This window comes from Nerophis ophidion, linkage group LG01 (assembly GCF_033978795.1).
Source record: "Nerophis ophidion isolate RoL-2023_Sa linkage group LG01, RoL_Noph_v1.0, whole genome shotgun sequence".
Classification (NCBI taxonomy): Eukaryota; Metazoa; Chordata; class Actinopteri; order Syngnathiformes; family Syngnathidae; genus Nerophis; species Nerophis ophidion.
Genome location: NC_084611.1, coordinates 87,055,869 through 87,067,601, shown reverse-complemented (window position 1 = coordinate 87,067,601; position 11,733 = coordinate 87,055,869). Strand labels below are relative to the sequence as shown.

The 11,733-nt window shown below is 42.7% G+C and overlaps 1 protein-coding gene across 1 annotated transcript in view; it reads right to left on the bottom strand.

The window, feature by feature from the left end:
* The window catches only part of LOC133561329 (voltage-dependent T-type calcium channel subunit alpha-1I-like), a 289,397-nt gene that overhangs the window by 32,299 nt on the left and 245,365 nt on the right, over positions 1-11,733 (bottom strand). The window contains exons 29-30 of the mRNA XM_061914691.1: positions 7,138-7,208; positions 5,899-5,977 (exon numbers count right to left, since the gene is read on the bottom strand). Of these exons, the coding sequence (XP_061770675.1) occupies positions 5,899-5,977; positions 7,138-7,208 (150 nt within the window). The remainder of the gene's footprint in view (positions 1-5,898; positions 5,978-7,137; positions 7,209-11,733) is intronic.

Below are 11,733 nucleotides of genomic sequence, written 5' to 3'. Positions count from 1 at the left end.
TTTAGGTTGGGAGAAAACATTTAAGTTACGAGCCTTTCCGCCACACGTTGACATAACGAATGTCAAAGTGAACCCTGTAAGATCGGACTAAAACATCCGGTCTTTAGGTTGGGAGCAAAAATTTAAGTTACGAGCCTTGCCACCACTCGTTCGTATAACGAATGTCACAGCGAACTCCGTAATATCAAACTAAAATATTCAGTCTTTAGGTTGCGAGCAAAAATTACGAAAAATTTCGGTTGGGAGAAAAAAATTTAAGTTACGAGCCTTGCCGCTATTAGTTGGCGTATCTGATTTCACGGTGGACCCCGTAAGATCGGACTAAAACAGCCGGTCTTTACGTTACAAGCAAAATTACGAAAAATTTCGGTTGGGAGCAAAAATTAAAGTTACGAGCCTTGCCGCCACTAGTTGGTGTAACGAATGTCACAGTGAACCCCTTAAGATCGGACTAAAACATCCGATCTTTAAGGTTGTGAGCAAAGATTTTAGTTACGAGCCTCGCCGCCACTCGTTGGCTTAACGAATGTCAAAGTGAACCCCGTAAGATCGGACTAAAACATCTGATCTTTAAGGTTGTGAGCAAAGATTTTAGTTACGAGCCTCGCCGCCACTCGTTGGCTTAACGAATGTCACAGTGAACCCCGTAAGATCGAACTAAAACATCCGGTCTTAAGGTTGTGAGTAAAAATGTTAGTTACGAGCCACGCCACCACTTGTTGCCGTAACGAATGTCACAGTGAACCCCCTAAGATCGGACTAAAACATCCGATCTTCAAGGTTATGAGCAAAGATTTTAGTTACGAGCCTGACCGCCACTCGTTAAGTTAACGAATGTCAAAGTGAACCCCGTAAGATCGGACTAAAACATCCGGTCTTAAAGTTGTGAGTAAAAATTTTAGTTACGAGCCACGCCACCACTTGTTGGTGTAACGAATGTCACAGTGAACCCCGTAAGATCGGACAAAAATATATTCGGTCTTTAGGTCGGGAGCAAAAATTACGAAAAATTTAGGTTAGGAGCAAAAATTTAAGTTGCGAGCCTTGCCACCACTCGTGCGTGTAACGAATGTCACAGGGAACCCCGTAATATCCAACTAAAATATTCAGTCTTTAGGTTGCGAGTAAAAATTACGAAAAATTTAGGTTGGGAGAAAACATTTAAGTTACGAGCCTTGCCGCTATTAGTTGGCGAATCGAATGTCACGGTGGACCCCGTAAGATCGGACTAAAACAGCTGGTCTTTAGCTTACGAGCAAAATTACGAAAAATTTTGGTTGCGAGCAAAAATTTAAGTTACAAGCCTTTCCTCCACCCGTTGGCATAACGAATGTCACAGTGGACCCTGTAAGATCGGACTAAAACATCCGGTCTTTAGGTTGGGGGCAAAAATTACGAAAAATTTAGGTTGGGAGCAAAAATTAAAGTTACGAGCCTTGCCGCCACTAGTTGGTGTAACGAATGTCACAGTGAACCCCGTAAGATCGGACTAAAACATCCGGTCTTAAGGTTGTGAGTAAAAATTTTAGTTACGAGCCACGCCAGCACTTGTTGGCGTAACGAATGTCAAAGTGAACCCCGTAAGATCGGACTAAAACATCCGGTCTTAAAGTTGTGAGTAAAAATTTTAGTTACGAGCCACGCCACCACTTGTTGGTGCAACGAATGTCACAGTGAACCCCGTAAGATCGGACAAAAAATATTCGGTCTTTAGGTCGGGAGCAAAAATTACGAAAATTGTAGTTTGGGAGCAAAAATTTAAGTTACGAGCCTTGCCACCACTCGTTCGTGTAACGAATGTCACAGGGAACCCCGTAATATCGAACTAAAATATTCAGTCTTTAGGTTGCGAGCAAAAATTACGAAAAATTTAGGTCGGGAGAAAACATTTAAGTTACGAGCCTTTCCGCCACACGTTGACATAACGAATGTCAAAGTGAACCCTGTAAGATCGGACTAAAACATCCGGTCTTTAGGTTGGGAGCAAAAATTTAAGTTACGAGCCTTGCGACCACTCGTTCGTGTAACGAATGTCACAGCGAACCCCGTAATATCAAACTAAAATATTCAGTCTTTAGGTTGCGAGTAAAAATTACGAAAAATTTCGGTTGGGAGAAAAAAATTTAAGTTACGAGCCTTGCCGCTATTAGTTGGCGTATCTGATTTCACGGCGGACCCCGTAAGATCGGACTAAAACAGCCGGTCTTTACGTTACAAGCAAAATTACGAAAAATTTTGGTTGCGAGCAAAAATTTAAGTTACAAGCCTTACCGCCACACGTTGACATAACGAATGTCACAGTGAACCCTGTTAGATCGGACTCAAACATCCGGTCTTTAGGTTGGGAGCAAAAATTACGAAAAATTTCGGTTGGGAGCAAAAATTAAAGTTATGAGCCTTGCCGCCACTAGTTGGTGTAACGAATGTCACAGTGAACCCCTTAAGATCGGACTAAAACATCCGATCTTTAAGGTTGTGAGCAAAGATTTTAGTTACGAGCCTCGCCGCCACTCGTTGGCTTAACGAATGTCAAAGTGAACCCCGTAACATCGGACTAAAACATCCGATCTTAATGTTGTGAGTAAAAATTTTAGTTACGAGCCACGCCACCACTTGTTGGCGTAACGAATGTCACAGGGAACCCCGTAAGATCGGACCAAAATAGCTGGTCTTTAGGTCGCGAGCAAAATTTAAGAAAACTTTAGCTTGGGAGCAAAAATGTAAGTAACGAGCCTTGCCGCCACTAGTTGGCGTATTGAATGTCACGGTGAACCCCATAAGATCGGACTATTACATCCGATCTTTAGGTTGTGGGCAAAAATTGAAGTTACGAGACTCGCCGCCACTTGTTGGCTTAACGAATGTCAAAGTGAACCCCGTAAGATCAGACTAAAACATCCGGTCTTAAGGTTGTGAGTAAAAATGTAAGTAACGAGCCCTGCCGCCACTAGTTGGCGTATTGAATGTCACAGTGAACCCCATAAGATCGGACTATTACATCCGATCTTTAGGTTGTGAGCAAAAATTGAAGTTACGAGAATCGCCGCCATTCGTTGGCTTAACGAATATCAAAGTGAACCCCGTAAGATCGGACTAAAACATCCGGTCTTTAGGTTGTGAGTAAAAATTTTTGTTACAAATCACGCCGCCACTTGTTGGCGTAACGAATGTCACAGGGAACCCCGTAAGATCGGACCAAAATATCTGGTCCTTAGGTTGCGAGCAAAATTTAAGAAAACTTTAGGTTGGGAGCAAAAATGTAAGTAACGAGCCTTGCCGCCACTAGTTGGCGCATTGAATGTCACAGTGAACCCCATAAGATCGGACTATTTCATCCGATCTTTAGGTTGTGAGCAAAAATTTAAGTTACGAGACTCGCCGCCGTTCGTTGGCTTAACGAATGTCAAAGTGAACCCCGTAAAATCGGACTAAAACATCCAGTCTTTAGGTTGAGAGTAAAAATTTAAGTTACGAGCCAGGCTGCCACCCGTTGGCGTCACTAATATCAAAGTGAACCCCGTAAGATCGGACTAAAACATCCGGTCTTTAGGTTGTGAGTAAAAATTTTAGTTACAAGCCACGCCGCCACTAGTTGGCGTATCGAATGTCACAGTGAACCCCATAAGATCGGACTATAACATCCGATCTTTATGTTGTGAGCAAAAATTGAAGTTACGAGAATCGCCGCCATTCGTTGGCTTAACGAATATCAAAGTGAACCCCGTAAGATCGGACTAAAACATCCGGTCTTTAGGTTGTGAGTAAAAATTTTTGTTACAAATCACGCCGCCACTTGTTGGCGTAACGAATGTCACAGGGAACCCCGTAAGATCGGACCAAAATATCTGGTCTTTAGGTTGCGAGCAAAATTTAAGAAAACTTTAGGTTGGGAGCAAAAATGTAAGTAACGAGCCTCGCCGCCACTAGTTGGCGTATCGAATGTCACAGTGAAACCCTTAAGATCGGACTATAACATCCGATCTTTAGGTTGTGAGCAAAAATTTAAGTTACGAGACTCGTCGCCATTCGTTGGCTTAACGAATGTCAAAGTGAACCCCGTAGAATCTGTCTAAAACATCCAGTCTTTAGGTGGAGAGTAAAAATTTAAGTTACGAGCCAGGCTGCCACCCGTTGGCGTAACGAATATCAAAGTGAACCCCATAAGATCGGACTAAAACATCCGGTCTTTAGGTTGTGAGTAAAAATTTTAGTCACAAGCCACGCTGCCACTTGTTGGCGTAACGAATGTCACAGGGGACCCCGTAAGATCGGACCAAAATATCTGGTCTTTAGGTTGCGAGCAAAATTTAAGAACAATTTAAGTTGCGAGCAAAAATAAAATTTACGACCCCTGCCGCTACTCGTTGGCGTAACGAATGTCAGAGTAAACTCTGTAAGATCGGACCAAAACATCCGGTCTTTAGGTTGAGAGCAAAAATTACGAAAAATTTAGGTTGGGAGCAAAAAATTAAGTAACAAGCTTCGCAGCCACTCGTTCGCGTATCGAATGTCACAGTGAACCAACTAAGATCGGACTAAAATGTCCGGTCTTTAGGTTGGGAGCAAAAATTACGAAAAATTTAGGTTGGGAGCAAAAATTAAAGTTACGAGCCTTGCCGCTACTCGTTAGCGTAACGAATGTCAGAGTAAACCCCGTAAGATCGGCCCAAAGCATCCGATCTTTAGGTTGCGAGCAATAATTTGAGTTAAGAGCCTCTCCGCCACTCGGTGTAACGGATGTCACAGTGAAGCCCGTAATATCGAACTAAAATATTCAGTCTTTAGGTTGCGAGCAAAAATTACGAAAAATTTAGGTTTGGAGAAAAAATTTAAGTTACGAGCATTGCCGCCACTTGTTGGTTTAACAAATGTCCGAGTAAACCCCGCAAGATCGGACCAAAACATCCGATCTTTAGGTTGCGAGCAATAATTTGAGTTAAGAGCCTCACTGCCACTCGATGTAACGAATGTCACAGTGAAACCTGTAAGATCGGACTAAAACATCCGGTCTTTGAGTTGCAAGCAAAAATTCAGAAAAATTTAGGTTGTGAGCAAAAATAAAATTTACGAGCCCCGCCGCTACTCGTTGGTGTAACGAATATCACAGTGAACACCGTTAGATCGGACAAAAATATACGTTTTTTAGGTCGCGAGCAAAAATTTAGAACAATTTAAGTTGCGAGCAAAAATAAAAATGACGAGCCCCGCCGCTACTCGTTGGTGTAACGAATATCACAGTGAACCCCGTTAGATCGGACAAAAATATACGTTTTTTAGGTCGCGAGCAAAAATTTTGAACAATTTAAGTTGCGAGCAAAAATAAAGTATACGAGCCCCGCCGCTACTCGTTGGTGTAACGAATGTCACAGTGAACCCCGTAAGATCGGAGTAAAAATCCGATCCGTAGGTTTCGAGTAAAATTTAAGAAAAATGCCTGTTGCGAGCAAAAATTTAAGTAACAAGCCTCGCAGCCACTCGTTGGCGTAACGAATGTTCCGGTCAACCCGAACCCCGTAAGATCGGACCAAAACATCCAGTCTTTAAGTTGCAAACAAAATTGAAGAAAAATGCTAGCTGACTTTGTGAAGCAGTTGGGAGAATTACTCGATAACGCCAGCCAAGGACGTTAAAATAAAATTTAAACAACGAACATTTAGCCACGAAAATATGGAGAAGCTGCATTATGACTTTACCTCATAAAACTACTGTACTTTTTTATACAACAGTCTTCGTACGATTTTTATTATCTAAAAGTGTTTTTGTTTTTAAAGGCCTGCAACAATTCAGCGTACTGGGGCCCCAAGCAACGAATAAATACATTTTTACGAGTTTTTCAAAGCACGAGCTGCCTCACAGAACCAATCAGCTCATACCTGTCCTCCGGTCCAGTCTACTTACCCAGCTCGCCAAAGAGCTCGACGCCGAGCGCCGCGTAGATGAAGAAGAGCAACATGAAGAGCAGGCCCAGATTCCCCACCTGCAACACAAGTGAGTCACGTTAGCCGTCTGGTCTGACCACGCCCCCTCGCGAGACTTAACTGACTCCACCTTTGTCACAAACCCTCCTTTTGAAAAAGTAGCATAGGGCCGTGGTTCTCAAACGTTTCTTTCCACGAGAAAAAAAATCGGGCTCTCCAAGCATCACCACAATGATCCACTTTAAATTACAGTAGCGTAGTGGGCCTAAGTAGTCATTAAAAACAAGGCATAGGTTTTATTAATGTACTTCATATTTTTGCCCACTGCACAGTTTGAATAGTAACACTGTGTTTGAATATTGAATTGATTCCTTGGCGTACCACTAGGTGGAGCCCGTTAACCACAGTTTGAGAATGATTTAAGATGGTTTTGACTTGCGAAAGACCGTACTCAAAAAAATGATCAAACAACCTTAGTGTGATGGAACAAAATTCAGTACTTTTATACACAAATACAAGCTTGAAACAACATGCTTTTTGACAACTTTTACTACATTTTCAGTTCCTGAATTTTGGTTATTTCACAACAAAAGCGAAGAGGAAGCAGGGCCAGACTCTCCTCCAAGCACCGCTTGTTTGAACTGTTTTACGACCTTTTTCTGTGAACTGTTCTACGATCTTTTCTTTGAATTGTTCTGTAACCCAAGGCAACGCGGTTTACGACCCCCGTCCCTTAGAAACAGCTGTTGCCATGTAATCAGGGAAAGTCCGAATAAAAAAGGAGACGTACAATCTTTTCGTCAGAGCGTGCTGAGACAAAGTCCGAGGGCACAGTGTCGAGGCGTCTCTCCTCAAATTGAGCCAAATTGAACTCTGTCTCTGTTTAATTCCTTGCTTCATGTCTTGTTTAATAATTGGCAGTTTTTGGATGTTTTTTTTATAGAGCGCTCTATATTCCAAGAGGACCATTTATTACTCGAGTCGCAAGAAAGGAGATTTCAGGATGGAGGTCAGAGCTTTCTAATAAGCCTTGAAGCAGAACGACGTAGCACAGTTTGTCTCATTACCACTAGAGATGGCAAAAAAAGAAAGAAATACATTTAATGGCGGCCCTTACTTTTCCCGGGTGAATTAGGTGAACACAGAAAAGTAAGCGAGGCGATGGAACCAAAATGAGACGTCATCATGAAGTGTGTGTGTGTGTGTGTGTGTGTGTTACCTGAGGCAGAGCCTGGACCACCGTGTCCAGCAGCGCTCTCATCCCGGTGGCCATTTTCAACAACTTCAACACTGCGAAGAGAACACACACACACACACACACACACACACACACACACACAGAAAAAAGGGCGGAAAGGGTAAGATTACATGCGATCAATAGACGGGATGGCTTCTGACTATCCGTTCTAGAGTCCCCCCCCTCTGTTCCCCATGGCCCAATTTCCATGGCTGTTTTGCAGTAAAGAAGAAGAGAAACTTAGTCCAACAATAAGATCTCCCGAGGGATGGTCTTCTCCCGAGAGCTTGCCGGAGCGTTTAAAAAGGAGAAAAACATTTTGGAAACATACGCAACTTCCTTAATGAAGGCGTGGAAATGGTGAAAAGTGTTTGGGACGCACTTCTACGAAAGCCAAAAACCAGTGAAGTAGGCACGTTGTGTAAATGGTAAATAAAATCTGAATATGCAAATCCTTTTCAACTTACCGTATTTCCTTGAATTGCCACCGGGGACGCTAATTATTTTAAAACCTCTTCTCACTCCGGCACTTACCAAAGGCATGCAGTAACAATTTGAGTGTGATGTAAGGATACCGTCATGAAAAGCACATTTATTTAAAAAAAATGTTATTATGGTCTTGCCTTTACTTATAAATCAAGTCCATGCGCAGCTCCTTCTGATCAAAAGCATCTATAACTTTTTCATAGAAGTCTTCATCAATCAATCAATGTTTATTTATATAGCCCCAAATCACAAATGTCTCAAAGGACTGCACAAATCATTACGACTACGACATCCTCGGAAGAACCCACAAAAGGGCAAGGAAAACTCACACCCAGTGGGCAGGGAGAATTCACATCCAGTGGGACGCCAGACTATGAGAAACCTTGGAGAGGACCTCAGATGTGGGCACACCCCCCCCGCCCCCTCTAGGGGACCGAAAGCAATGGATGTCGAGCGGGTCTAACATGATACTGTGAAAGTTCAACACAGCCGCGAGAGTTCAGTTCAAGCGGATCCAAGACAGCAGCGAGAGTCCCGTCCACAGGAAACCATCCCAAGCGGAGGCGGATCAGCAGCTTCCTTATCTTTCTTCAGTTTTAAAAGTCTCTGTCTCGATGGAGATCTTCCTTTATTACTTCCTGCTTCGATGCAAAGTCCAGTTTAGAAAACTGCTATCAGACGGCTTCTATCAGTTAATAATAATAATAATAATAATAATAATAATGGATTAGATTTATATCGCGCTTTTCTATTGTTGGATACTTAAAGTGCTCACAGAGAAGTGGGAACCCATCATTCATTCACACCTTGTGGTGGTAAGCTACATCTGTAGCCACAGCTGCCCTGGGGTAGACTGACGGAAGCGTGGCTGCCAGTTTGCGCCTACGGCCCCTCCGACCATTCATTCATAATTCATTCACCAGTGTGAGCGGCACCGGGGGCAAAGGGTGAAGTGCCCTGCCCAAGGACACAACAGCAGCGATTTGGATGTCAATAGGTGGGAAGCGAACTTGCAACCCTCAGGTTTCTGGCATGGCTGCTCTACCCACTACGCCATGCCGCCCCAGTTAGCTCAGCTCCTCAAGTGCGGGCGATGACAGAATTATCCTCGGACAACTCCCCTTCCCGTTCTAAGTGATCTCTTTATCCCACCGCTGCCACCATGAAGTGTTTTTGTTTAAATAATACACTGGGTATTTAGGACTGGAACATGCTTTTTTTCAGCCCGGTTGTTTACATAGCCAGCATAAGACTAGTGGTGTTACATCCTAAAAGGTCCGTCCTGCACCCGCCGCGTCATATCGGTTCCCAGCACATATCACGTCACTCATTGTCACTTCTTCTGTAGCCGAGTAGTCGCAAGAAGGATGACTAGCGCCCTCTACCACCAGGAGGCGGGAGTCATTTAATGACTCATATTTGACACACGCAGCTACGGTATATAAAAAAAAACATAACTGCTGACTGTTCTTTTTAGCATATTCAATAGCTTGGACCTTAAATCCAACTGAATAGCTCTCAATCTTCTTCCCTTTATGCGATTTCAAATTATCGGTATTGAAATCAGCCTCCTCCATTTCGAAAATGATGACAGGTGAAGTGTCACTCGTGACGGCAATTCAAGGAAATACAGTATAATCAATTGAATAGGCTGCAAATACAGGATATTTGGCGTTCGAACTGGTAAACGTTGTTATTTTTTTTTTTGCAAATATTAGCTCTTTGGAATTTGATGCCTGCAACACGTTCGAAAGAAAGCTGAGGAATGCCGATCAAACACTTATTTGGGACATCCCACAGGTGAAGCTGGCACAAGTGGCAAAAAAGACTGGGAAAGTTGAGCTACGCTCATCAAATACTTATTTGGAACAGGTTAACAGGCTATATGGGTGCCATGATTGGGTATAAAAGCAGCTTCCGTAAAATGCTCAGTCATTGACAAACAAATGCATGAGCAAATTGTCCATCAGTTGAAGAAAAAAAAAAATCTCAAAGAGCTACTGCAAGGGATTTCTCCATCTACGGTCTGTATTGTCATCAAAAGGTTCAGAGAGTCTGGAGAAATCACGGCAATCGATCTCTCAGGTGGCACTGCATCAAAAAAGCCACATCGGTGTGTAAAGGATATCACCACGTGGGCTCAGGAACACTTCAGAAAACCACTGTCAGTAACTAAATTTTATTGCTATAATAATAATAATGGATTAGATTTATATCACGCTTTTCTATTGTTAGATACTCAAAGCGCTCACAGAGACGTGGAAACCCATCATTCATTCACACCTTTTGGTGGTAAGCTACATCAGTAGCCACAGCCGCCCTGGGGTAGACTGACGGAAGCGTGGCTGCCAGTTTGCGCCTACGGCCCCTCCGACCACCGCCAATTATTCATTCATCATTCATTCACCGGTGTGAGCGGCACCGGGGGCAAAGGGTGAAGTGTCCTGCCCAAGGACACAACGGCAGCTACATCTGTAAGTGCAAGTTAAAACCGTACTATGCAAAGTTAAAACTATTATCAACAACAACCAGAAACGCCGTTTCAGTTTTAGAACAACATTTCTCAACGAGCCATTGCAAGGAATTTAGGGATTTTACCATCTACCGTCCATAAAATCATCAAAAAGTTCAAAGAATCTGGAGAAATCACTGCACGTAAGCGATGATATTACGGACTTTTGATCCCTCAGGCAGTACTGCATCAAAAACCGGCATCAGCGTGTAAAGGATATCACCACATGGGCTCAGGAACACTTCATAAAACCACTGTCAGTAACTACAGTTGGTCGCTACATCTGTAAGTGCAAGTTAAATCTCTACTATGCAAAGCCAAACCCATTTATCAACAACACCCTGAAACGCCGCCGGCTTGGCTGGGCCCGAGCTCATCTAAGATGGACTCATGCAAAGTGGAAAAGTGTTCTGTGGTCTGACGAGTCCACAGTTATTGGAAACTGTTGATGTAGTGTCCTCTGGACCAAAGAGGAAAAGAACCATCTGGACTGTTATAGACGCAAAGTTGAAAAGCCAGCATCTGTGATGGTATGGGGGTGTATTGGTGCCCAAGGCATGGGTAACTTACACATCTGTGAAGGCACCATTAATGCTGAAAGGTACATACAGGTTTTGGGAGCAACATATGTTGCCATCCAAGCAACGTTATCATGGACGCCCCTGCTTATTTCAGCAAGACAATGCCAAGCCGCATTCTGCACGTGTTTCAACAGCGTGGCTTCATAGTAAAAGAGTGCAGGTACTAGACTGGCCTGCCTGTAGTCCAGACCTGAAAATGTGTGGGGCATCATGAGGCCTAAAATACCACAATGGAGACCCCGGACTGTTGAACAACTTAAGCCGGGGTGTCCAAAGTGCGGCCCCGGGGTCATTTCTTAACGGCCCCACGGCACGTTTTAAAAATACTATGGAAAAAAAATTAAAACATAAAAAGCGGTATAAAAGAGCAAATGCAAAATGTAACAGGAAGATTTTGCAATGTTTACTCTAACAACACAAAGTTTCTTTCTTTAAAAAATAATAATGAATCAAAATCAACGTCATTAGGAATTATTGACCTATTCAAGGCTCCAATTACGTCACGTTAAATATTCCACTTTGAGATATTTTTGGGGGCAAATGTTGCATATTTTGTGTTTGCTATATAAAAAACCGAACTGTTTTTTTGTTTCAAACAAGGGCCTAAAATGAACAAACAAAAAACTAACTACAAACATTTTTTTAATTGATGAATAGATCTGGAGTTGATCTCGAGACCATTGTGTTAAAAGTAAACAGTAAAAAGAAAAAAAATATATATTTTTTTAACACTTTAATGCAGGGGTAGGGAACCTATGGCTCTAGGGCCAGATGTGGCTCTTTTGATGACTGCATCTGGCTCTCGGATAAATCTGAGCTGACGTTGCTTAACACAATAAATAATGAATAATTCCACTTGTAATCACAGTATTAAAAATAACGTTCAAAATATAAAATATTGTCATGCATTTTTATGTTCAAGAAGTTGGTAAGAAGTCATTTATTTATTATTGGTTAGTGAGGGGCTTGCCCTCCTGGGGGTTCTTCAGACCCCCAAGC